The 27027-nt window shown below is 37.8% G+C and overlaps 1 protein-coding gene across 7 annotated transcripts in view; it reads right to left on the bottom strand.

Annotated features, from left to right (window-relative positions):
* DBT (dihydrolipoamide branched chain transacylase E2) overlaps positions 1–24319 on the bottom strand; it is a 45356-nt gene extending 21037 nt beyond the window's left edge. For 4 of the 7 annotated variants that reach the window (XR_008715737.1, XM_055584974.1, XM_055584972.1 and 1 more), the window contains exons 1-6: positions 24164–24319; positions 17156–17279; positions 13178–13253; positions 11623–11804; positions 3222–3343; positions 205–421 (exon numbers count right to left, since the gene is read on the bottom strand). Coding sequence is in view for 6 of the 7 variants with exons in the window: in XM_055584974.1 (XP_055440949.1) it covers positions 205–421; positions 3222–3343; positions 11623–11804; positions 13178–13253; positions 17156–17279; positions 24164–24214 (772 nt within the window). In the remaining variant the exon portion in view is untranslated. Of the gene's footprint in view, positions 1–204; positions 422–3221; positions 3344–11622; positions 11805–12496; positions 12552–13177; positions 13254–17155; positions 17280–24163 lie in introns of those variants that run through there. The other 3 variants (XM_055584976.1, XM_055584977.1, XM_055584978.1) reach the window with 3 other exon arrangements.
* Between the last annotated feature and the right edge of the window lie 2708 nt (positions 24320–27027).

The following is a 27027-nucleotide window of genomic DNA, read 5'->3' as shown; positions in this document are numbered from 1 at the left end:
CGACTGAACTGAACTGAGCAAGTCTTGAAACATAGAAATTATATGTAGACAAGTTTATATGCTAAGAAACCTGCTAACATATTACTCCTCAAAAATTATCGGTATATATTAAAGCTTTTCCTAGAAAAATTATAATTTCATAATGCTGAAGCAACTTCCCCCCAAATAAATGGCACTATTCCTTTACATTACTGTTATTATTACCTTTCACGGGTTCCGTTCTGTCTTTGCCTGTGAACACTGGAGGCTTTGATATTGGAATAGGAATAGTTCTGTCTTTTGGTTTTGGTGGAGGTGGCATAATTTCAGCTTTTGGTGAAGGAGGTAGTATAGCTCCTGTTTGCTTTTCCAGATAGTTGAGAATATCTTCTTTAAGTATTCTGCCATCTTTTCCTGAGCCAATAACTTCACTCAGCTTAATCTAAAAAAAATGATACCTTTTTAATGCTAAAAATAAAACTACCTAAAAATGAATAAATCCATCATATGGTCTCTAAGTGGAATTAAATGAGCTGAAGGTAAAGTATCTCTGACCAATAAATTAGTATAAGGAAATAACACTTTCTTTACCTTAACAGAACACTATAAACTATAACATTTTCATCATCTCAATAGAATACCATAAACTACAGCTACACTGGTCATTTGTTACTTTTCTACATACTGTTCATTTACCCATGTAGTGACAATGTAATATCTACATTGTATATAGCTACTTTTGAAAATATATTTTTAAACAACTATTTCTAAATGTCTTGCATAATTCTTATTGGATTTTTTTTTTCCTTTTCCTGAAGACTACATAAGAAGAACTGAGCATTTAAAGGAGAGTTAAACACTGTAACAAATGCAGACCAATGTTTCTGACCCTGGCTACCAGTATACACACAATGACTAAAATAATCATCCAACAAAAGCTCTCTGTAACAGCTACAACCTGCTATATTTAAAATGGATAATCAACGAAGACCTAGTACATAGCTCAGAGAACTCTGCTCAATGATATGTGGAAGCCTAGATGGGAGGGAGTTTGGGGGAGAATGAATACATGTATATGTGTGGCTGGCTCCCTTTGCTGTCCACCTATATCTACCATAACATCATTAATTGGCCATACTCCAATATAAAATAAAAAGTTTAATTCAAAACAAAAAAGTCTGTCAATTAGTTTTTTCCTGATGGTTCTTTTAGAAAGATCAGGACAAAACACTGAAATGAACTTTATTGAGGCGTATTTGGAATGTGACTTCCTCAGCCCAAGTTAAGGATCAACACCTAAGTTTTATTAAGGTATTCCACAGAATAAACAATAGATGATGTAATTCCACTTTCTACTAGTCACTCATGATACTTTTTGGAAACATTTATGATCTGGCTTTATTTAATCACTTCCTATGTTTGGTTATAGAGATAAAATATTTTCACTAAATTGAAATCTGCATAAAAAGACATATAAGCTTGGATGATACCCTCCTGCATAGTGTATAATAATAATCTCTCAAGGCTACGTCCTGCTTTATTTATATTAGTGTTTCTTTAAGAATGATTTCAAAAGAATAAAGGACTTTATCACATCAAACATTTAGTTTATACCAAGTAAACTCTTTTAAACAAATAGTTTTTAGGTAATTACAAACTCTGAGTGCCACTGGTTTTAAACTCTATTTATTAATATGCCAATGTCAAAAAAAAAGGGGGGGGAGAAGAGTTGTTTTGTAATAATAAATCTGCTATTTAATTTCTAGTAATTATACAAATGCCCTAATTATATATATATATATCTTTAGAAAGACACAGGAAAGCAACATCATACATTTCTATAGGTAGTCCTTCTATATAATTTTTTAAAATGGTAAAATGTTTATAGCTTTCAAAGCAATATAGAAGATCATTATTTCATCTAATACCTTAACAATCTAGTATTCCATAATACTATTTCTATTTCTCTATTTCAACAAATCATCTTCATATCTCAACACATTTAATGGCTAATAAATTTTCATTAAAGGTGAGAACATAATTTTCCTAAGCATTTCCCTGATTTTGACCACATATGTGCCTTCTAGTTTCTGGCTATATAGAACACTTGGAAGAATATATCCTAGATGACCTTCCCCAGTGGTAGGATAACTAGCTGAAGAGATATGAACATTTTAATGACTCTTACTACATATTCCCAAAATGTAGACAATTTTTCCCACTGTAACTAAACTACTTCTCTCAAAAAGAGACAAACAAAAACCTTGCACTGTGGGGCATAGTGGAAAGAACTCAGGCTTTGGGACCAGAAAGATCTGTGCTCACATCCCCAGTTGAGCTATTTATTTGATTGTAGGCAACCCAATCAACTTCTCTTCCCTTTCTCATCTCATCAGAGAGAGGATAAGACCAGCTTGCAGGGATACTGTGAGGATTAGTTGTAACGTTATGTATGGCGTCTGGCTCAGAAGTGCTCAAACGATAGGGGCAACAATTGTTGAGGCAGTATTAATAATTGAGAGCACTGGTTTTAGAGTCATGGAGATTCACTTTGGAATCCTAGTTCTACTATTGTGTTAGCTATGTGACCTTGGACCAGTTATTTGACCTCTCCAAGTCTTATAAAAGTCTGTTATTTCACAGAGTTGTGAAGATTAAAAACAAGATGACATATGAATTATTAGCACAATGCCTAGCAGCCATCTTGCTTTGAAGATTAAGCATCAGTGACTGGCAAGTAAGAGGGAACACAAAAGACCAGCCTCCATGACTGAAGTCAATACTATGGTGTTTTCCATCTCCCTGGGATCCAGCAGACCCTTGAGACCATATCTGTGCCTGGACCATTTCCCATCCCTTCCCTGCACTGCTTCCTTTCTTCCTAGTAAAGATGATCACTCTTTCAATTAATCAATCACATGTTCCCAAACCCCTGTCTCAAGCTATGCTTCTAGGGTACCTGATCTATGACTCTAGTATTTATAAGTTATTCAATAATCAGTAGCCCTGACTTTTATTAGGCTCTCAGAAAAAACAAAAAACCCACACTTCTCACTTAGTATGAATAATAAGTTCACAATTTTCTTCTCATTTCTCATAAAGACTAACCTTTTAGTAACTTGAGCTGTGTTTTCTTTAATCCCAACTTGAACCAACTCATTATGGAATATCTGGGCAATTCTTCATAGATACACATGGAGACCTTCTATGTGATCTCACACTAAAATATTAAGAAAACTTACATTGTTTTCCATTGCAAGGCGACGAACTGCAGGAGTTGCCAGTGTTTTCTGGCCCTTTATCTCTTGGTGTGTGTGTTCATCATGGGACACAGCAGGGGTTTCAACAACATCTTCTTCTGAATCTGGAAACAAGGCAAAATATTACTGTTTAGTAGAAAATATTAAAACAACAAGCTTGTTGTTCAGTCCTTAAGTTGTGTCCGACCCTTTGCAACCCCAGGGACTGCAGCATGCCAGCATGTCCTTCACTATCTCCCTGAGTTTGCTCAAACTCATGTCCATCAAGTCAGTGATGCCACTCAACATCTCATCCTCTGTTGCCCCCTTCTCCTTTTGTCCTCAATCTTTCCGAACATCAGGGTCTTTTCCAATGAGTCAGTTCTTCACATCAGGAAGCCAAAGTATTAGAGCTTCAGCTTTAGCATCAGTCCTTCCAGTGAACGTTCAGGATTGATTTCCTTAAGGATTGACTGGTTGGATCTCCTTGCAGTCCAAGGGACTCTCAAGAGTCTTCTCCAACACCACAGTTCAAAAGCATCAATTCTTGAGCACTCAGCCTTCTTTATGGTCCATCTCTCACATCCATACATGACTACTGGAAAAACCATGGCTTTGACTAGACAGACCTTTGTTGGCAAAGCGACATCTCTGCTTTTTAATATGCTGTCTAGGTTTGTCATAGCTTTTCTTATAAAGAGCAAGCGTCTTTTAATTTCATGGCTGCAGTCACCACCTGCAGTGATTTTGGAGCTTAGTGTCTTATATAAATAAATTTCATTTAAAATATATAGTCAAAAAGTATGATAGATGAGCTACTTCAGAATGGAAAAGCACAACTTTAAAACAGAAAAACAAATAAGGGTACTAGAGTGAGTGAGAGGGGTGTACTAGTACCAGGTACTGTTTAATGATTATGATTATCTTCTATTTACATCACTTCTGTTAAAATTATGTAGCAGCTGCAAGTTAAAAAATGAGTTTCTTTCATAAATTTTAAAACACGTAAACATTTTCTTAATAAATTTCTCACATTCGTATATATGTACACTATATATACATTTGTATATATACAAACATATGTATATATAGCATGAATTAAGAATCAAATGTGAGGTAAATTACATGAATCATGTAAAATCTGTGAGAATCTTAAATGCTTTCCTAAGATAATTCAGCATTTAAAATTTTTTCTCTGCTTTGAATGCAACAAAGAATGCTGTGGAAGGTTTTATTTTCATGGCTAATACTAATTTGGTAGTTTTGTTCTCTGCTAATACTAATTTGGTAGTTTTATTCTCTTAACTCTAGAGTAGTGATATAAGAAAAATAATCTTGGGCTATTAGCACGCACTTTTGCAACCAAAAAAGCTTTTGAGAGCATTTAATTGTCAAGGTTGGATGCTAGCAAATCAATACTGAGTACAGCAGAATCTCTGAGGGAATAAGGAAATTAGAGACAGCCTCTGAACATCATCAGGCAACTGAGTTATCTTTGACATTCAATTCTAAGCAAATAAATTTCCACTGCTGCAACTGTGGAAAGACATTCTATTCATTCACCCCCCTCACTAATCTACGAACTGGCCCAGTGTAGCTCTCAAAGTTCCCCATATGGGTAAGGAAGAGAAAAAAGAAACAAACAAAAGCTTTGTATTGAACATGAAGGGTAGTAGAAAATGTGACAGGTGGAGTTCAGGACATACTGCCCCAAAATGTGCCACTCTGGTGTACTGATTATTTTGAGCTGCATGCAATTGGAAAACATCAAATGCAAGGAGAGGTTAACGGAACTCTCATTTACCTGAAGACATCCAAAAGGAACTCAACTACCATAAGCTCCCTCCCCAGAAGAGAGTCTGAGTTCTAGAGAAGATTGACTTTTATCACAGAAGTGAAGTGAAGTGAAGTTGCACAGTCGTGTCCGACTCTTTGCAACCCCATGGGCTGTGGCCCACCAGGCTCCTCAGTCCATGGGATTTTCCAGGCATGAATACTGGAGTGGGTAATTCATAACACAGACAGACAAACTTTTGTCACAAATTATCATCAGTCAGTCAGTTCAGTTGGTCAGTTGTGTCTTGCTCTTTGCGGCCCCATGGACTGCAACATGCCGGGCTTCCTTGTCCATCACCAACTCCTGGAGTTTACTCAAACTCATGTCCATTGAGTCAGTGATGCCATCCAACCATGATCAAACTATCACACCTCCCACATATTCCACGAAGAGCCCATTTATCTTTCCTAAAAATGGTTTACTCTCCCTTAAGAGGCTTCCTTCTCTCCTACTCTTTTACTTTAACTCTAAAACACTGTATTGTCCTGGCAAACATCTTTAATACTATAAACTCTATACGACACCTAACGTGTTGTTACCGCAGAATGTACAAACAGACACATCGTTAGAAATGTAGTGCCAGTGTTCTAGGTGCAGAATGGAACTGATATTCCATCTCTGCAAACAATTTTCAGTGTAATAAAGTGGTTTGGAACATGGGTTTTAGAATTAAACAGAGCTGGGATCAAATCATAGCTCTACCAATTACCAGCCATGTGGCCATGGGCAACTTAAACCTCTATGTATCTCAATGTTGCATGTGTCAACTGTGGATAATGATCTGTATGATTTAATGAGTTTACATATATATAGCACATAAGCACAGAGAAAGCATTCAATCAATGATAGATGTTCAAGTTAAAGGGTGAATGCAATATAATGGCAGAAGTGAAGAAGTGAACTGAAGTTGCTCAGTTGTGTCCAACTCTTAGCGACCCCATGGACTGCAGCCTACCAGGCTCCTCCGTCCATGGGATTTTCCAGGCAAGAGTACTGGAGTGGGGTTGCCACTGCTTTAAGAAAGAGCAAAATACATAGGATTTTAAAAAATAAAACTAATGAGTCCCATTAAATGAATTGGTTTGAAAAGTTTGGGTTCAAAATGTTTTAGTTGTTTAGAGAAGTGAGGAGTAATCTTACCTTTTAAAATAGAGGTTAGAGAAAGCCAAGTTAGCTATAAGGAGAACTCACAGCAATAGTCTAAAAATTGAGTTTATAGTAGACAGCACACTGAGGCATGAATCAGCTTTGATATAATCTTGATAATATTAAGTAACTAAATCATCAATTTGTAATTGTTAAGAGTATATGCTTTTTAAATATCACAGATACAAGTTGGCATAAGTGAGTCTGGTGAGGTCTCTTCAAGTAGAGGTCTGTCTACAGCCAAAGCACTCATAAATAGGACATGGAGGTCACAAATACATTTTTCCTTATCAAAATTATCATGATACCCTAATCTTAAAAAGCAGGTTGAAACACCATGTTACAAAAGATAGTACCATAGAATATTATTTAAACAAGCATTAAGATAGGATTTTGTGTCCAATATTACTACTAAGATTTCTACTCTTGATCCCTTGCACTCTAGATGCAATTATTTTCTACTTGAAAAATGTACAAAATATATGTTATACTCCTAAAAAACTTTTCATTAGGTAATTTTCTTACTCATAGTATAACTGGTTTTCTCGGCACTAGAACAGGGAATAATACAAACAAATTCAGTATTACTATAATTTTTTTTTTTTGGCTGTGCTGGGTTCTAGCTGTGGCATGTGGGATCTAGTTCCCCAAACAGGGAGTAAACTTGGGCCCCTGCATTGGGAGCATGAAGTGTTAGCCATTGGACCACTAGGGAATGAATACCTTACTATAAATTCTTGTTTAAGACAAGGTACATGAGATATTTAGAAACCTTTTCCATTTCCATAATTTAAAAAGAGGCATATATAAATTTCTTAAAAAACAATCCACTATTCTATAGGCTCACTTATTTGATATATAGGATTATGCTTCATAGTTTTACAATATTCATATTGTACATATTCTTACAATAAAATATTCTTCATATTCTAACAATAAAAGATTTAATACAAATTATAAAAAATATAAATACAAAAGCAAAAAGGTACACACAGAAAATAAAACTAGCATGCAAGACAATTATTCAGAATGCACTATGAATAGCAAATGAAATAGTTAGCAATGATCATTTTTCTATGAGGAAAATTACCAGATAATTTTTACTCTTGCAATCTATCCAATCCCATTAAGTTTTTATAAATAACACATTGCACATTCAAAAAATATAAAATTTGTTGAGTGTTGAAATACATATATATCCATAACCATCATTGCAATCAAGTCAATGGATGTATCTATCACCCCTCAGAGTTTTTGTATTCCTTAGTAATTCTTCCTTCTCAAACCTTCCCCCCTCCCCACTCTATCAGCAGGCAACCACTAATTGGTTTGCTGTCATTATAGATTAGTCTGGATTTTCTAAAATTTTGTTAATCTCCAAAATATATAAGCAACTCATGCAGCTCAATATAAAAAAACAACCCAATCAAGAAATGGGCAGAAGACCTCCAAAGACGCACAGATGGCCAACAAACACATGTAAAGATGCTCAACATCACTCGTTATTAGAGAAATGCAAATCAAAACTACAATGAGATATTACCTCATACTGGTTAGAATGGCCATCATCAAAAAAATCTATAAACAATAAATGCTGGGGAGGATGTGGAGAAAAGAGAATCCTCTTGCGTTGTTGGTGGGAATGTAAATTGATATAATCACTATGGAGAACAATATGGAGGTTTCTTATTAACTAAAATTAAAACTACCATATGACCCAGAAATCCCACTACTGGGCATATACCATAATTCAAAAAGACACACGTCTCCCAGCATTCATTGCGACACTATTTACAACAGCCTGGACATGGAAGCAGCCTAAATGTCTATCAACAGATGAATGAATAAACAAGATGTGGTACATATATAAAATGGAATAATATTATTCAGTCATAAAAAGGATCAAACTTGGGTAATTCGTAGTGATGTGGTTGAACCTTCAGTTTGTCATACAGAGTGAATAAGTCAGAAAGAGAAAAATAAATACCATATGTTAATGCATATGTATGGAATCTAGAAAAATGGTACTGATGAACCTATTTGCAGGGCAGGAATCCAGATGCAGATGTAGAGAACAGACTTGTGGACACAGGGGAGGAAGGAGAAGAACAGATGAATCGAGAAGCTACCATTGATATATGTATACACTACCTTGTGTAAAATAGCTAGCCAGTACGAAGCTACTATATGGCACAAGGAACTCATCTTGGTAATCTGTGATGATGACCTAAAGGGGAAGGATGGGGTGGAGGGATGGGAGGGAGGGGTAAGGATGGGGGTGGAGGGGTGGGAGGGAGGGGATATATGTCCACATATAGCTAATTTACTTCATGGTATAGCAGAAACTAACACAACATTGTAAAGCAATTATACTCCAATTAAAAACTAAATTAATATACATAGAATCATATAGCATGTTCTTTTTATTTCTGGTTTCTTTGACTCAGAATAATTTTTCAAGATTCATCCATGTCATACACGAAATTAACTTCTGTAAAAAAGTTATTTAGAAAAAATATACCCCTCGCCTGAAAAAGTTTTTGATTTTATAATTTGCTATATCAAGACTTACTAAGTTGGATTTCACTGGGGATACCAAAAGAAACTTTAAAAATAAAAGCAATCAATAAAACCCCCCTCAAATCCCAATTGCTCACTTGTTCATACACAGTCATCCCTGGGAATCCACAGGCTCTAGATTCATGGATTCAACCAACTGTTGATTGAAAATATACAGAAAAAAAATTCCAGACAGTTCCAAACAGCAAATCTGAATTTGCTGAATGCCAGCAACTATTTACATAGTATTTACACTGTATTAGGTATTACAAGTAATCTAGAGATGATTTAAAATATAGGCTATATGCAAATACTACAGCATTTCATATAAGGGAGATGGGCATCTGCAGATTTTGGTATCTGTTTGTGTGCGTATGTGTCTTGAACCAATCCTTTGCAAATACCAAGAGACTACTATAATCTGCTTTTGTGGATGGCCGAGATAGATACCTAACCTGGTCTACAGCACCTGATTGGTTATTCTAACTTACTGACATCCACAGTAATGTTTAGCATCTTTGCTTGTTTCAGTTTATGTCAAGAATATAATTCTTTCCTTTTAAGGTCTTTAACTGAATGATTTAAAAAAGAACCTATATCTATTATCTTGTTGACGTATCAAAATAATTCTGTACTTATTTCAGGTAATTAAAAAAAATTATTTGCTTATTTCTGGCTGTGTTGGGTCTTCCCTGCTATGCAGGCTTTTCTCTAGTTGCAGCAACCGGGAGCTACTCTCTAGTTGCGGTGTGCGGGTTTCTCATTGCAGTGGCTTCTCTTGTTGCTGAGCACAGGCTCAACAGTTGTGGTGCATGAGGCTAGTTGCTCCGCAGCATGTGGGATCCTCCCAATCACGGATTGAACCCGTGTCTCCTGCATTGGCAGGTGGATTCTTTACCGCTGAGACAACAGGGAAGCCCCTATTTCAGGTAATTTTTAAAGATAAAGTCTTTCTTGTTTTTAATATTTCTAAATCATGCCTTTCAATAGAAATCTGAAATCAAGACAATAAGAAACACCCCTAGAACCCAGATCATGGTCTCTTATTCATTGACATTAAAAGAACAAGAGCTCCTGAAGGAAGAGATGATTCTGGGTCTAGGCAGGAAAAGTACAAGATGATGCCAAAAGCAAGGAAGTTTTTGAAAATTAACAGGGTCGTGTTAAAAGAACACACATCAACCACCTTGTAATGGTCACCACTATTAATAATTAGAAATCAAATAAATAATAAGAAAGCTTCAAGAAGTTTTGGATGCAACATGTTATAGTGGAAAATATTCTGGACAAAAACTCAGGACATCCGAGTTCTAAATTTGGCTTTATGACTGCCATGGGCAAATCACCCAACGCTGAACTTGTTAAACTGGATTACCCCATGAATAAGAATAAATAAAACATTAAGCGTGAAACATTTTCTAAACTGTGAAGTGTGCCTATGACATTAGTTATATTATTGTACAGACTGAAGGACTGAGTCAGCCAACCACTGTAGTTCAGACTCCTTCTAAACTTCCCAACTTCACTATACTGAATGGGCTTCATCTCAGCACTTCCAGAGAGATTGCTGGCTTAGGTTTGCATCACAGAATTATGGTCCCCCCTGCCCCTCCTCCACATCAAAGCTTCCTAGATGACATAACCTTGGTATATCACACCAATGCCAAACGGAACTTCTGATGTAGAGGGTCAGCTATTTGTTAGCATAGCGACAGCGCACAGCTTTAATTTTCCTATAACATTCTCATAATGAATTCCCTGTTGTCAGAACACCTAATGATTATAAGTTCCATGGCTGCTGCTGCTTCTGAATGCTAGTTTCTTTGCTTCCCACTCTGGTTTTCCCTCTTTTCTACTTCTCTTTAAAAATTTGGCTTTCATAACCACCACCAATGAGAATGTGTTTTGGTTTTCTTATCATTGGCAAACAGAGCAATCCCATCATGGGAGATTTAATCTTTGCACATTCCAATTTTTATTAGTGACCAGTGTTCAAAGCTTGAATCTTTCATTCCCAAGAGAGTTTGTTGCTTCTTTGAACATAAGGTTTCCAGAAGGCAGACCTCCAGATAAATAAAGTATTACTATACATGTTTTTATATCTAGTAATACTGATGCTTGCTCCTTAAAAGGAAAACTATGACAAACCTAGACAGTGTATTAAAAAGCAGAGACATCACTTTGCCAACAAAGGTCTGGATGGTCAAAGCTATGGTTTCTCCAGTAGTCATGTATGGATGTGAGTTGGACCATAAAGAAGGCTGAGTGCCAAAGAATTGATGCTTTTGAATTGTGGTCCTGGAGAAGACTCTTGAGAGTCCCCTGCACTGCAAGGAGATCAAACCAGTCAATCCTAAAGGAAATCAACTCTGAATATTCATTGGAAGGACTGATGCTGAAGCTGAAACTCCTAATACTTTGGCCACCTGATGCAAAGAGCCAACTCATTTGAGAAGACCCTGATGCTGGGAAAGATTGAAGGCAAAAGGAGAAGGAGGTGGCAGAGGATAAGATGGTTAGATAGCATCACTGACTCAATGGACATGAATCTGAGCAAACTCCAGGAGATGGTGAAAGGCAAGGAAGCCATGCGTGCTGCAGTCCATGGGGTTGCAAAGAGTTGGACACTACTTAGCTACTGAACAACAACAACAAATACATGTTTTTAACATGGTAACTGGTCAAAAGATAATCATGTATCACAGAATACCTTTCTATTTTCCTTATCTCAGTTCCAAACCCTCAAATCAAATCCTGTAAATTATTCAAAGGAAACACCACTTTGAACTGGTACCGAAAGACAAAAGAACGCCATTAATAAATTTGGCAAGATAGATGAACATATACATATATATACAGTACCTTTTAAAGCTTCCGTTTCTATGTCTACTAATGGCTTTCCCACATAGGCAGTATCATCTAGATTATAATACAGTTTTTTAATGACTCCATCATAACGACTAGTGATAGTAACAGAAGCTTTATCACTTTGAACTTCACAGATGCTATCAAACTGAGACACTGTATCTCCTTCTTTTACATACCTAAAAGAAAAAGTCATAAGACACTTTTACATGAACCATAGTACAGATCATCTGAAACAATAAAAATGCTACACTGAATTAGATGAGTATCCATGGAGCCCAGTATTGAGTCCCAAATGATACACTGAAGGATGTTTCAGAAGAGACTACAATGGCTTTCAGAGGTTCTTTGATGCTTCTTTAAGAAGTATAAATTTTTAAAAAACAATGAAATATTCGTAATTTATAATCCAAAAATTTAATTAATGTATCAGGTTTTTCTGCCTCACCCATTTCTTAGATGAAATATGAACAATGTATTTTAAAAGTGTTATTTTCTTTTATTGTCTCAGCCTTCATCACATTTTAAGGGATACCTATTATTTCTAGAATTAAATTTTAAAAACTGATGTCCTCAATATACATTTACTATACTTTTATAAATTGTAGTTTGAGTTCTTTGTCTTTATCTCTAACATGGCTAATTAATTTCAGAGTCAGCCTCTTCTGACCTGAGATCCATCACTCTTTCCTTGATCCCACAATGCCACAGAGACACAATTGCAAGGTACATTTCTGTGATTATGGTTCTCTCCTAACCTACAGAGCAATTATAATGAAAACTACAAGGAAAGAATGTTTAGGTATCTAAACGAGGTTCTTAAAAGGATCTTTAACAGTATAAAATTGTGGGAGACAATCTATTGACTCACCTTAACTGCTAGTTCTCGAAACCTTTGAAAATTAGTTCAGTACTCGGAGGTGTTTCTGTTTTTCCAGAAAGGGAAAGAAAGAAAAGGGGTAGAAGGATGCCTAAGTAGAGGTCTTTTTAATTTTTGTTTCAAGCCTCTTTCTTTTTTACTTTTTTTTAAAACCTTTGAAACAGTATTCTTTGATTCATGTCTTTTGTTTTAATATTTTAACCTGTTCTAAAAATATAGGCAAACTCTCAGGCAATGGTGAGTCAAATGTACTTGCATTCTTGCTGAAACCATTTTTAATAAACACAGCTTAGACTACATAACGATTTTAAAACAGTTTGGAAAGAAGCTCTAAGTTCATTCATTAACAGCTTTTCAAAACACACGGTCATATCAACTTAGCATCTTTTAGAGACTAATTTATCTATTTCTAGCTGAAGTGAAGAGTAGGCAGTGAAAAAAAAATTCAAAAAGAGCAATAAACAAACCTTAATAAATTACACTGAATAAAATGCCCTGAGGTATGATGAACTGTGCCACCAGTATATTGGCAACATACACTAGATTTACCTTAAAGCTTAAAATATATATATTTTATGTTATAAAGAAAGGTATTTCAATTTAAATAGATTGCTATTTATTTGTACTCAAATTACTTTTATACTTACTTAAACAAATTTCAGAATAACTTACCATTCTTTAACAGTTACTTCTCTAATACCTTCTCCAATGTCTGAGAGTTTGAACTGAACAATCTGTCCCTGGAGAGCTTCCAAAACAAATAAGAAACGATGATCATTAAATACATAATGTACTGCTAATAGACAGATGCTTTAACATCTAAAATGAGAAAATATTCTCAGAGGCAGAAACTATTCTATTTCATAGATTCAAAACAGCATTTTATAATGTTTAAAAGCATAACCATCATTCATAACCATCAAAGATTTATATAAATTACTCAGTGACAAAGACCTGTTGATACTGCCAAAGAATTATCATTTTCCAATTTCCAAAATAATGTTGTTTTACAAGAGTATAGAAGGCCGTTCCAACAAATGAGATTTTGCACTAATAGCAATGAACAAAAAATAGAACTGGATATTGTACAAAGGGAGATTCAGCTGGATCTCCTTGCTTTATGTTATGAAACTATAATAAACATTAATGACCTGCTCTTAAAATATCTTGTTTTCACATAACTCTTCTCACTCCCAGAGTCTAAAGATCAGGCAGATCCATATTAGAAGACTTGGGAAATTCTTAATCTGCCCAAATAATGTTCTGCCAGCTTATTAAATTTTAGTTTTCTATGTCATCTTTCCATTTTTTTTTAAACTCCTTTTTGAAGTTCTACATCCTTTTTATGACACATAGATGCCAATGATACTTTATGGTAATTATTCCCAAGACAGATATTATTTCTGGTCAACAGAAAGTGTGTATGGATCCTCTCACTTTTCTAAATTAATGAATAGCTCTGAAGTGACTGAAGAATGCTCCTCTCTCTTTTTCTTTGTTCAGTCGCTTAGTCATGTCCAACTCTTTGGGACCCCATGGACTGAAGCATGCCAGGCTTCCCTATCCTTCATTATCTTCTGGAATTTGGTCAAACTCATGTCTATTGAGTCGGTGATGCCATCCAACCATCTCGTCCTCTTCTCCTCCTTCCCTCAATCTTTCCCAGCATCAGGGTCCTTTCCAATGATTAGAATACTATTAAACAAAATTGCTTATAAAACACATGTTAAGGTAGGAAACTTTTCTTTAAGAAATATGAGATTAGTACTTAAGAAATACAAAACATATTTTGATAAGAATGGCCTTTTGTTTCCACTCCAGTAAGTTGTGTTCTCACAGCCTGCTGCTCATAGTATAAATGCGAACCCTTCTGAAAAACAGTTTTGGCATTAAGTATCAAAAACCTTAAAAAAAAACAAACAACCAAAAACTCTGTATCTTTGATTCCATAAGTAATTTTAAGATTTCTTCCCTGAAGAAATAGAGAGGTACACAAAGATTTCTGCTCAGGAATAGTTATCATGGAGTTACAATGAAGAACTGGAAACTAACTGAAGTAACCAAAAAATGACAAGTAATTATACCATGGCACCTCTACAAAAAGCAATATTATGTAAGGAGCAGCTTGTGCAAGGGCATGGAAATACAATAACGTACAGCATGGTCAGGGAATGACAAACACTTGTGTACAGCTGATGATAGGATATGTGGCAAGAAATAAGCCCAGGCTTAAGACTTTGTGTGCCATGAGGAAGTGGGGTGTTTGGAATTTATCCTAGAGGTAATCAGAAAAGTGAAAATGCAAGTTGCTTAGTCGTGTCCGGCTCTTTGCGATCCCGTGAACTATACCCATGGACTACAGAGTCCATGGAATTCTCCAGGCCACAATACTGGAGTAGGTAGCCTTTCCCTTCTCCAGGGGATCTTCCCAACCCAGGGATCAAACCCAGGTCTCCCGCATTGCAGGCAAATTCTTTACCAGCTGAGCCACAAGCAAAGCCCAAGAATACTGGAGTGGGTAGCCTATCCCTTCTCCAAAGGATCTTCCCAACCCAGGAATCGAAGCAGGGTCTCCTGAGGTGCAGGTGGATTCTTTACCAACTGAGCTATCAGGAAAGCCCAGGTAATCAGGAATCAGTGGTAAATAAATATGGTCTTAAACTCTTTTGAAGCTGTTCCCCAAAACGGTAAAGTTTACTTTACCACTACTTAAATCTATGCTGGCCCATGACTTGTTCTGACCAATAGAATATAGCAGAAGTAAAGTGTGAGTTCTGAAATTACAAGCCTCCCTATGACCTCTCAGATTCCCCCTTCTTCCTCCTGGAATGTGTCTTGAAATCCCCATATAAGGAAGCTGTTCTAGGTTACTGGAGGATGAGAGATGCTAAGTGGAGGAGAAAAAAGAGATGCCCCAGCCAAAACACAGCACCAATTGTCAGACATATGAATAAGACCATCTTGAACCTTCTAACCCAGAAGACCTTGTAGCTGAATCTAGCCACACTAGTGAGCCCAGGTGAAACCAGCAGAGGAACTGTGCACCCAACCAACCCCCAAGGTGCTAAGGAACAATAAATCATTGTTCCTGTAAGCCACTAAGTTGTGGGGAAGGTTATTATTTAGCAATAATTAGCTGATAGGGAGTCCCATCTACAATTTCACATCTGTAACTTTGTATCTATAATTCAGAGAAAAATATCTCTGGCAGGGGTGTGATAGAAAAGGTTGGGAAGGGGTGCAGAGAAAACAGGAGGTTATTGTAGATAAGAAATTGAAGTATAGAATTTAACATATTTATATATTTTCAAAGCTGTCTGAAAAGGAGAAGACAGGTTTAAAAAATATACAAGATATAATATTACTAGATCTTTGTAGTCAACTCGATGTGAGACAAGAATCAGGATGGCTCCAGGTTTCTAGCTTAATTGTTTACTGAGTTAGGGAATAATAGGAAGAGGATATATCCTAAGTATGTACAGCAATGCCCTTGGCACATAGTAGGTGATCAATCAGTTATCTGTGTTGAATGGCTGTACTCTCACAACAAAACAAAGTTGTATAATACTATGATTACTCTGTTTCCAGATGATTAAACAGACAAGTAATTTGCTTATGGTCACACAGCTAGCATCTGGTAGACCAAAGAATCCAAAGCCTGGGTCCCTTCACTGTTCACCCAAAACTATCACAACATTGTTAATTGGCTATATTCCCCAATACAAAATGTTTTTGGTGTTAAAAATAAATCAAATTAAAAATAAATAAATAAATAAACCCAAAGCTTGTGTTTAGAGACTAGAGCAAGAAGTTGGAATTTCTGCTTGAATTGCCTTTATTTTCTCTGAGAAAAGATCAACTTTTAAAAATAGAAATCTTTTTCTTAATGGTGAAGATATGGTTTACATATTTTCGGGTGTTGTGGATGATTACATACACAAGGAATAGGAGGATTAATTTATATCAGGGGTTAGATTCCGCTGAAATCCTTTTTTCTCCCCCTATCACCAGCACAGACTAAGGCACCAAGTATCAGTCAAAAGCTTAATGATGGAACAAAGGTCTAGGGTCACCAGAGTTCTAAATAGAACTCTGAATAGAACAGCAGAAAAAAAATTTTTTTTTCTCCTTTTGCCATATCTAATACTTAAAGTCTCAAGTTCTTTGCAAGAGTAGAAAAAGTTGAAGAAAGGTAATTAAGTGGTGGAAGCCGGAGAACTTTCACTTGACAAGCACCTCACATTGCTTTCATCACGCTATCTTAACAGGACAGATTGAATGCCTTAGAGAACAAAAATAATAATACAGTGAGTAGAACACAGTCCACTAAATCAACAACCTAAGTCATATCAGTGCTGACTATTGCATTTAGGTAAGTCATATGATAAAGAACAGAGGACTCAAGAGAACACTTAGATGTTAAACACAAAGAACACATTTACAGCATTATAGAGACCCAGTATTAAGGGAAACTATGTGAAAGGGGAATGGGAGGTGGGGGTGCAAAAAAAAAAGAAAAGAAAATGAGAATTGGATAGATGTGTGGAGAGCAAGGACGGCCAGACTAAAACTAAAAGATCAACTCTTTTACTGTGGTGAATAAATATACAAAACTTTATTTTGTATAGGCTATTTTGAGATCATACTTACCAGCAGTTGTTTTTAGCCACTGATGTGGATGACTGTACTTGAATGGAGGATAACCAAAGAAACACACATATTTTGGCTTCAAAACATGAACATTACCACGTGTTTGAAAGTAGCGTACACAAATCTAGAGATGAGAAAACAAAAAATTAAGAACTTTAAAAAAAAAAAAAGAGCTTTTAGAAATTATCTTAATGGCTTGTCTCTAAATATAAACTGAATTTCAAGTTTATTCTAAAAGTAGAACAATCATTATCACAATGCAAACAATATGAAATAATCTAGGCCGAAATCAGAATACTTGGCATCAGTGATGAGTTTAGAAGTATTTCTGGTCAAGAAACCAAAGGAATTCAAACCCTAGCACACAGAATACATTGTTGCTCATTTGTTTAGTAAAATTATATCCTTAGAGTCTGATTTCCGAGAAGGCAATGGCAACCCACTCCAGTACTCTTGCCTGGAAAACCCCATGGGCAGAGGAGCCTGGTAGGCTGCAGTCCATGGGGTCGCTAAGAGTCGGACATGACTGAGTGACTTCACTTTCACTTTTCACTTTCATGCATTGGAGAAGGAAATGGCAACCCACTCCAGTGTTCTTGCCTAGAGAATCCCAGGGACAGGGGAGCCTGGTGGGCTGCCGTCTATGGGGTCGCACAGAGTCGGACACGACTGAAGCGACTTAGCAGCAGCAGCAGCAGAGTCTGATTTGCCCATATGCTTATTATCCTTGACTAAAATTCCCTATGAAAGTAAAAAAATTTTAAGTGTATTCTATATAAACACATCAGTGTAAGTATATCTGAGTCATTAAAGACTTGCTGAAATAAAAAGTGACTGCTACTATTTACAACAGCCAAGACATGGCAGCAACCTAAATGTCTATCAACAGATCAATGGATAAAGATGTGGTACATATATGTAATGGAATATTACTCAGCCATTAAAAAGAATGAAATAATGCCATTTGCAGTAACATGGGTGGACCTACAGGCTTTCATAATGAGTGAAGTCCGTCAGGCAGAGAAAGACAAATATTGTATGATACCACTTATCTGCAGAATCTAAAAAAAAAAAGATACAAATGTATCTATTTACAGAACAGAAACAGATTCCCAGACTTAGAAAATGAACTTATGGTTAACAAGGGGAGGGGTCAGTGTGGGGATAGGGACAGATGGGGTCTGGGATTGACAGGTACACACTGCTAAATTTAAAATTAATAACCAACAAGGACCTATGGTATAGCACAGAAGACTCTGCTCAATATTAATGTAACAACCTAAATGGGAAAAGAATTTGAAAAATATATAACTGATTCACTTTGCTGTACACCTGAAACTAACACAACATTGTTAATCAACTATACTCCAACATGAAATAAAAAAGTTAAAAGTGACTGCTAGCATTTAAATACACTGAAAAACACATGTAGTATTGTACCCAAACGTTTTCTTACAGTAATTCATAGATTAAATTTAACTATTTTATATAAAATTTTAGTATAATACAATGTTACAGAAAAAAAAATTAAAGTAGGGCTGAATGTATTTCATTTGATAAATCATATATATATAATCTAAGTATGTAAAAGGTACAATTTTTTTCTGAAAGTTAACATTTCAATGATATGGAATGTTATGGCAACACACTATTCCAAAAATATTCCAGTATTCTTGCCCAGGAAATCCCTGATTAACTACATCACACTTTTTAAAATTTTTATACAATTTAAAAATATTACGGTTTAAAATTATTACAAAGTTTTGACTATATTTCCCATTTAGTACAATACATCCTTGAACCCATCCTTTATCTTCCATACTCCTACCCTACATTGCCCTCCCTCCCACTGGAAACCACTAGCTTGTTCTCTATATCTTCAAGTCTGCTTCTTTTTTTGTCCTATTCACTAGTTTATTGTATTTTTTAGATTCTACATATCAGTTCAGTTCAGTTCAGTAGCTCAGTCGTGTCCGACTCTTTGTGACCCCATCAACTGCAGCACGCCAGGCCTCCCTGTCCATCACCAACTCCCAGAGTTCACTCAAACTCATGTCCATTGAGTCGGTGATGCCATCCAGCCATCTCATCCTCTGTCGTCCCCTTCTCCTGCCCTCAATCCCTCCCAGCATCAGGGTCTTTTCCAATGAGTCAACTCTTCGCATGAGGTGGCCAAAGTACTGGAGTTTCAGCTTCAGCATCATTCCTTCCAAAGAACACCCAGGACCGATCTCCTTTAGAATAGACTAGTTGGATCTCCTGCATCCAAGGGACTCTCAAGAGTTTTCTCCAGCACCACAGTTCAAAAGCATCAATTCTTTGGCACTCAGTTTTTTCACAGTCCAACTCTCTCATCCATACATGACCACTGGAAAAACCATAGCCTTGACTAGACGGACCTTTGTTGACAAAGGAATGTCTCTGCTTTTTAATATGCTGTCTAGGTTGGTTATAACTTTCCTTCCAAGGAGTAAGCGTCTTTTAATTTCATGGCTGCAATCGCCATCTGCAGTGATTTTGGAGCCCAAAAAATAAACATAAAATCTACACATAAGCAACATCATATAGCACCTTTTTTCCTCTGACTTATTTCACTAAGCATAACGCTTTTCAAGTCCATTCATGTTGTTGCAAATGGCAAAATTTTCATTCTTTTCTATAGCTGAGTAGTATCTCATGTCTTCTTGACCCATTCATCTGTGGACAGACACTTAGGTTGCTTCCATATCTTAGAAATTATAAACAATGTTGCTATGAACATTACAGTATGTGTACCTTTTCAAATTACTGTTTTGTTTTTTCAGATATGTACCCAGGAGTGGCACTGCTGGGTAACATGGTAGTTCTGTTTTTAGTTTTTTGACAAACCTCCCTACTGTTTTCCACAGTGGCTGCACCAATTTACATTCGCACCAACAGTGTATGAGGGCTCCCTTTTCTCCACATCCTTGCCAACATTTGTTTTTTGTGTTCTTTTTGATGATAGCCATTTTGACAGGTGTGAGGTGATATGATATCCCAATGTGGTTTTAGTCTGCATTTCCCTGATGATTAGCAATATTGAGCGTCTTTTCATGTGTCTGTTGACCATCTACATTTCTTCTTTGGAAATATGTCTATTCAATTTTGCCCATTTTTTTAATGCTGAGTTGTATGATATGGCTTGATCAAATTTATCAAAGGCAGCAATGGAAGGAGCTCAAGGACCAAACTGTTGACTGGAAATATCAGATCAAGGAGTTGGAACTCACATATTATGGGTTATTGTGAGTATGTATGTGTATATGTGTTTATTAGATTATAACAGTAAAGCCTGGAGGGGCTTCTCTGTTGGCTCAGTGGTACAGAATCCACCTGCCAGTGCAGGAAATGTGGGTTTGATCCCTGCGCTGGAAAGATCCTCTGGAGAAGGAAATGGCAACCCACTCCAGTATTCTTGTCTGGGAAATCCCATGGACACAGGAGCCTGAGCTACAGTCCATGGTGTCGTAAAAGAGTCTTAGTGACTAAACAATACTAACAACAATGCCTGAAGAGAAAGGACAAAGTTAAAAAACTATTATTGTAGTTGAGTCATGAAATCACAGGCTCTTGGCTGAGATGATGACTGGAAAAAGAAAGAAAGCAACACAAATGCAAAATGATTACTAGCAATTGGATGTCTAGTAAGAGACGGCTAAAACACAGTAGTGAAGCTGCTGACTAAAAAGATGAAAAGGAAGGGAGAAGGAGAAAAAAAATTTTTCAAGTAGGAAAGACTTTTTTTATACAAACAACACAGCAAAAAATAAAAAGTAATGAAAAGAAGATTTAGCAGACTCTCATAATAAGGAAATACATTAGTAATAATACATCAGGCAGTCGTTGAGCACACTGTAAAGACAGGATTATTCTGCACTCATGAATTCAAAACTAAATAAGAAAGAACAGTCTCTGAATTCAAATTGTTTATACTTCACTGCAGGAAGGCAGACAAAATAGATAAATTCAGGATGATAGGGTAAGTAATCAAGAGTCAAATGCATGATGCCATAGGAAAGTATAAACATATTAAGGTTTTCTTAATAATTTACTGTAGGTGATAAGATCTCTTGCTGTTTATGATTTTTTTAATAACACATGGAAAAAATAGACTTTTTTACTAAGCAGTTCAACAAAGGTTCATTGAGTACCTACTATGTGCCAAGCACTTAGGATCAGAGAACAAAATTGCTGTGATTCCTTCCTTTATGGAATGTGTAGCCCATACTGTGAAAGATGAAAACAGGACTACCGGTGATTACAATAGTGTCATAATGGGAGAAGGGGAGAAGTAGTGTTAAGAAAACACAAAGGAGAAAACTTACCTGGAGAAAGTGAAGCAAGACCTAAGGGATGAGTAGGAGTCAGCCAAGGGGTAAATGTGTTGCAGATAAGGCTATAGGGAAGTAAGGCAAGAGTCTTTGGAACAGAGGAAATACATGTGCAAAGGTCTGGAGGATAGAAAGGAATGGAGAACAATGTGCTTAATTAACTGAAATTGTTCAATATTCTTCTAGCATAGCTTAGAGTGTACTAAGGGTAATGTTTCAAAAGTGGGTTTTAGGTGACTGGAAAATCAAATGGATAGAGGAGCCTGGTAGGCTGCAGTCCATGGGGTCGCTAAGAGTTGGACACAGCTGAGCGATTTCACTTTCACTTTTCACTTTCCTGCATTGGAGAAGGAAATGGCAACCCATTCCAGTGTTCTTGCCTGGAGAATCCCAGGGATGGGGGAGCCTGGTGGCTGCCATCTATGGGGTCACACAGAGTCGGACACGACTGAAGTGACTTAGCAGCAGTAGCAGCAGTAAGGAATGAAGCCTGGAGAGATTGGAAAGATTCAGATCATAAATAGCTTCATAGTCATTTGAATTCTGAATATTTTGCTGAGAGCAGTTTTAAGCAAGGAAATGACACTCTCAAATTTATGTCCTACTTTATAAAATGACTCTGGCCATGCTCTGGAGAATAGGTTGGAGAAGTACAACATTAGAGACAGAAAAGTCCAACTGAGGAAGGTCCAGGATATCTGCAGCTGGCAACAAGGTGTAGAACAATGACCAGATTTTTGAGAGACTTCTAGGCTAGAAGAAACAGGTTTGAGGGTTTAGTTCTAGAGCCTAGAGTCTGATGTATCTTGGAGGCATTATAGGAATCACTGTGAAACAGCTAAAGGCTAGCCCTTCCAAACTCTCTTGGGCCAGCAGTGGCCAAGTTACATCACTAATCAAGGAGTCTGGCTGGTACCACCCCTTCCTCCTTCCTGCCCTGAATACAAAGTTGTAGAGCCCTGATAATTATGAGCCATTTAATCAATCCCAGCTGCCATCTAACTTTCATATGCTTTGTATACACAGATAATTTCCCATTTACTGGTTGGGTTTATTACCTACAGCTGAAAAATACCTAATATACATGAAATTTGGAGATTTTCAGGGCAGTAAGATATATGGGTCTGTAGTAGAGCTGGCTGGAAGACTGGGGGATCATCAGCATATAAATGGCAACTAAAATTCAAAGTGGATGAGGTAACCCAGGAAGTGCAAGAAGTACACAGATAGCCAAAGTCACAATCCTGAGAAACACCAGTGATTAAAAGTTGATCAGGGAAAGTGGAGAAGATTGGGATGACGTGTTCAGAAATGTAGGAAGAATATTGGGAAGCTGGTGTCACAGAAGCCAAGGATGAAGAACTTTCAAAAGAATATCTAGTGAGGTGCTGCAGAGAACTTATTTCTCCTGGTTACCTCCTTTTTGTGTCTGTGCTCAGTCACATCCAGCCCTTTGCAACGACATGGACTGGAGCCCACCAGGCTCCTCTGTCCATGGGACTCTCCAGGCAAGAGTACTGGAGTGGGTTGCCATTTCCTCCTCCAGGGGATCTTCACCATCCAGGGATGGAACATTCAAAGTCTCCTGCATTGGCAGGAGGATTTTTTTTTAAACACGGCGCCACCTGGGAAGCCTTATCTCCTAATTAGTTGTCACAAATCTCAAATTATATACTATCCATTGGGAAACTCGTTGACCCCCCAATACACCTTCTATGTGTTCCTGTAGTTCTATGTACTTGCGCCGTTTTTTCACGCAGTGCTGTAATTGTTTGTCTAATGTCTCTCTCTCTCTCCCCGCTATGCCCCACCACAAAGCTGTAATTAAACTCTGAGAGGGCAGAGATCAGTGTCTTTCTTATACCTATTTCCATCCCCAATTCCCGGTACCTGGTATAGAGCAGGCATTTGAAAGGTTTTTGTAAGATCAGGGATCAAACGCTGTAGGAAAATCCAAACAGGGGACCCAGGAAGAAAAAAAAAAAAAGCCTCTATGCAAATAGATAAAACACTACGATCAGTGGGATGTTAACTGTTTGGTGCTAAAAGGCTGTATGAAAGGGGAGAAATGAAGGGGAAATGTTGGTGGGTCGTAGCTCTGGTGATTTAAAAGGTTGGAAAGATACTGGTGCAAATGTGGGAGACAAGTCTAAGTCCAAAGAAGGAAATGAGCCTCCCAGATGCTCGGAGGCAAGGGCCTATGGTGTTACGGTTTTCTTGCCCAGTCTCTTCCTCTAGATTGTAAATTCCTCGAGGAGAGGGGTCGTATTATCAGTTCTGAAACAAAGTGGTGCTCAATAAATATTTGACGAATATAGTACATTTCAGTATCCCCAGTGCCAAACACAATGCCCGGTACCCAGATGGTGCTCAACGAAAAGCCATTGGGCGAAAAGCCAGCTGGGCTTTGGGGTGCAAATGAAGCGGGGGGAGAACGAGTCACAATAGATGGGCGCCTTGGTATAGATCGAGAGAGTGGGTTTCCAGACAGGTTGGTTCGCCACCGTCGCTGCCCTTCGTTTTGCATACATCCCTCCACCTCTCCATCACGCGAGCCCTGTACGCGAGGCACTCGGAGGAAAAACCAAATCATCTCTCCCAGGCAACTCCAAATAAACCACTCCGTCCCGACCCCAGATGGGCCCAACCTACTTACCAGCTGCCCTGCAGTCCGGCTCCAGGTCCTCAGCACAAGCGCTGCAGCCATCTTACTCCGGAAATGACAACTGCTCCGAGGTTGGAGGAGTTGCCTCAGCCGCAGACAGACTGGGGGCGGGGAGACGCGCCCCCACCTGACAGCCAACCAGGGAGCGGGGCGGGGCTGAGAAAACCCCCAGGGGTGGGTGGAGGGCACTGCTGAGGGGGAGGGGAGCGAAGTGAGGAGTGGGCCGTCCCAAATTTAATTTCAGGGACAAAGTTGGGTGGGGCACTGCTGTGCAAGTACTTATGCGCCAACAACGATCATTTTTTCAGCCCAAGTAAGGGGGGAGATAGAGTGTGTTAAGGAAACATAAAGGAAGGGCACTACCTGGAGAAATTTAGGTTGAACTAAGATCGGAAGAGTTAAGTAGGAAACAAACAAACCTTCCTTCAACTCGTATTGTAACCGCTTGATTATAGAAAACGGGACATTTCTATACATGCAAGACTCTGTAGAAGCAAGTGTTAGTCGCTCAGTCGTGCCCGACTCTTTGCGATCCCGAGGACTGCAGCCCACCAGGCTCCTCTATCTATGGGATTTTCCAGGCAAGGACACTGGAGTGGTTTGCCATTTCCTTTTCCAGGGGATCTTCCTGACCCAGGATAGAACACAGGTCTCCTGCACTGCAGGCAGGCTCTTTACCGACTGAGCTACCAGGGGAGCTAGTTGAATCAAGTCTATACTAGAATACTTCCTAATAACTGGCATTTTTCTTACTGGCATTGTGTCCTTGGTTACCAAAAGTGGCTTTTTTTTAATGGAAAATGAACAAGATTATTATATTGAAGACAAACGTCATCAACATTATCTTTCCTTCTTAGGGAATTTGTCAGATATAGCTGCCCAGCATATGCAATATATGTCACAGGCATACTACCTTGAATTATTTGCCTCTGGTAGAAATGTCAAATTAAGCTCAGTGGAAACTGTAAAGACAAGATCAGAGCTTTAATGGTCAGTCCTCTTCACAGCAACTAGGAAATCAGTTTCTAGAAATGTCCAGGATGATATTTGTTTTTTTTTCCCTCTTATGTGGGAAAGAAAATCTGTACAGATGTTTACAGCATTACAGAGAAAAACCCACAGCAAAGACAAAATCATAAATCTCAACACTGAAGATTAGTGGCTCTAAAACAAAATCTCAGGTACTTCACAAATTCACTGTCTATACTACTCAAACTCACACTTTCAATTTTGCCTATGTGCTTTTCAGTATAGTTCTTACACACACACACCTGTAAGCAATAAATCTAAATCATTACCTTTATTAGAAAATCTGGGGTAGTCAAAGAACTTTGATTTTTTGTTTTAGCATTTCCCCTAATAAAATTAAAGAGCCTCTTGATGAAAGTGAAAGAGGAAAGTGAAAAAGTTGGCATAAAATTCAATATTCAGAAAACTAAGATCATGGCATCTGGTCCCATCACTTCATGGCAAATAGACAGGGAAACAATGGAAATAGTGAGAGACTTTATTTTTCAGTTCAGTTCAGTCGCTCACTCGTGTCCAGCTCTTTGCAACCCCATGGACTGCAGCATGCCAGGCTTCCCTGTCCATCACCAACTCCCGGAACTTACTCAAACTCATGTCCATTGAGTTGGTGATGCCATCTAACCATACTTCCTATAAGGTGGCCCAAGTACTGGAGTTTCAGCTTCATCATCAGTCCTTCCAATGAATACTCAGGACTTATTTCCTTTAGGATTGACTGGTTGGACCTCCTTGCAGTCCAAGGGACTCTCAAGAGTCTTCTCCAACACCACAGTTCAAAAGCATCAGTTCTTCGATGCTTAGCTTTCTTTATGGTCTAACTCTCACATCCATCCATGACTACTGGAAAAACCATAACTTTGACTAGACAGACCTTTGTTGGCAAAGGAATGTGTCTGCTTTTTAAAATGCTGTCTAGGTTGGTCATAGCTTTTCTTCCAAGGACCAAGCGACTTTATTTTGGGGGGGGGGGGGTCCAAAATCACTGCAGATGGTGACTGCAGCCATGAAATTAAAAGACACTTGCTCCTTGGAAGAAAAGTTATGACCAAAGTAGACAGCATATTAAAAAGCAGAGACATTACTTTGCCAACAAAGGTCTGTCTAGTCAAAGCTATGACTTTTCCAATAATCATGTATGGATGTGAGAGTTGGACCATAAAGAAAGCTGAGTGCCAAAGAATTGATGCTTTTGAACTGTGATGTTGGAGAAGACTCCTGAGAATCCCTTGGACTGCAAGGAGATCCAACCAGTCCATTCTAAAGGAAATCAGTCCTGAATATTCATTGGAAGGACTGATGCTGAAGCTGAAGCTCCAAAACTCTGGCTACCTGATGTGAAGAACTGACTTATCGGAAAAGACCCTGATGATGGGAAAGATTGAAGGCAGGAGGAGAAGGGGATGACAGAGGATGAGATGGTTGGATGGCATCACCAACTCGGACATAAGTTTGAGCAAGCTTCAGGAGTTGGTGATGGACAGAGAAGCCTGGCGTGCTGCAGTCCATGGGGTTGCAAAGAGTTAGACACGACTGAGTGACTGCGCTGGACTGGCTAACAAAACATTTTATAGACATTAATAATATGTTTCCTAATACTCCATGCATGTGTTTGTATAAAAAGATTAAGTAGCTGTGTCCTTGAACTGAATTATTTTTCTTCCTAGAGTCCCTATACTACCTTCTCCTTCTAACTTTCCCTTTATAGAAACTCTTGGTTTTGAGAGGACAAGTACCCTTCACCTCAGTCTTTTTAAGTTATTCTTGCCCTTTTGTAATTTCATAGAAACTTTAGAATTGGCTTGTCAAGCTCTTTAAAAAAGTCCTGG

This window comes from Bubalus kerabau, chromosome 6 (genome assembly GCF_029407905.1).
Source record: "Bubalus kerabau isolate K-KA32 ecotype Philippines breed swamp buffalo chromosome 6, PCC_UOA_SB_1v2, whole genome shotgun sequence".
NCBI lineage: Eukaryota > Metazoa > Chordata > Mammalia > Artiodactyla > Bovidae > Bubalus > Bubalus kerabau.
Note: the sequence above shows the minus strand (reverse complement) of the source record. Positions and strands in the feature narration are given on the sequence as shown.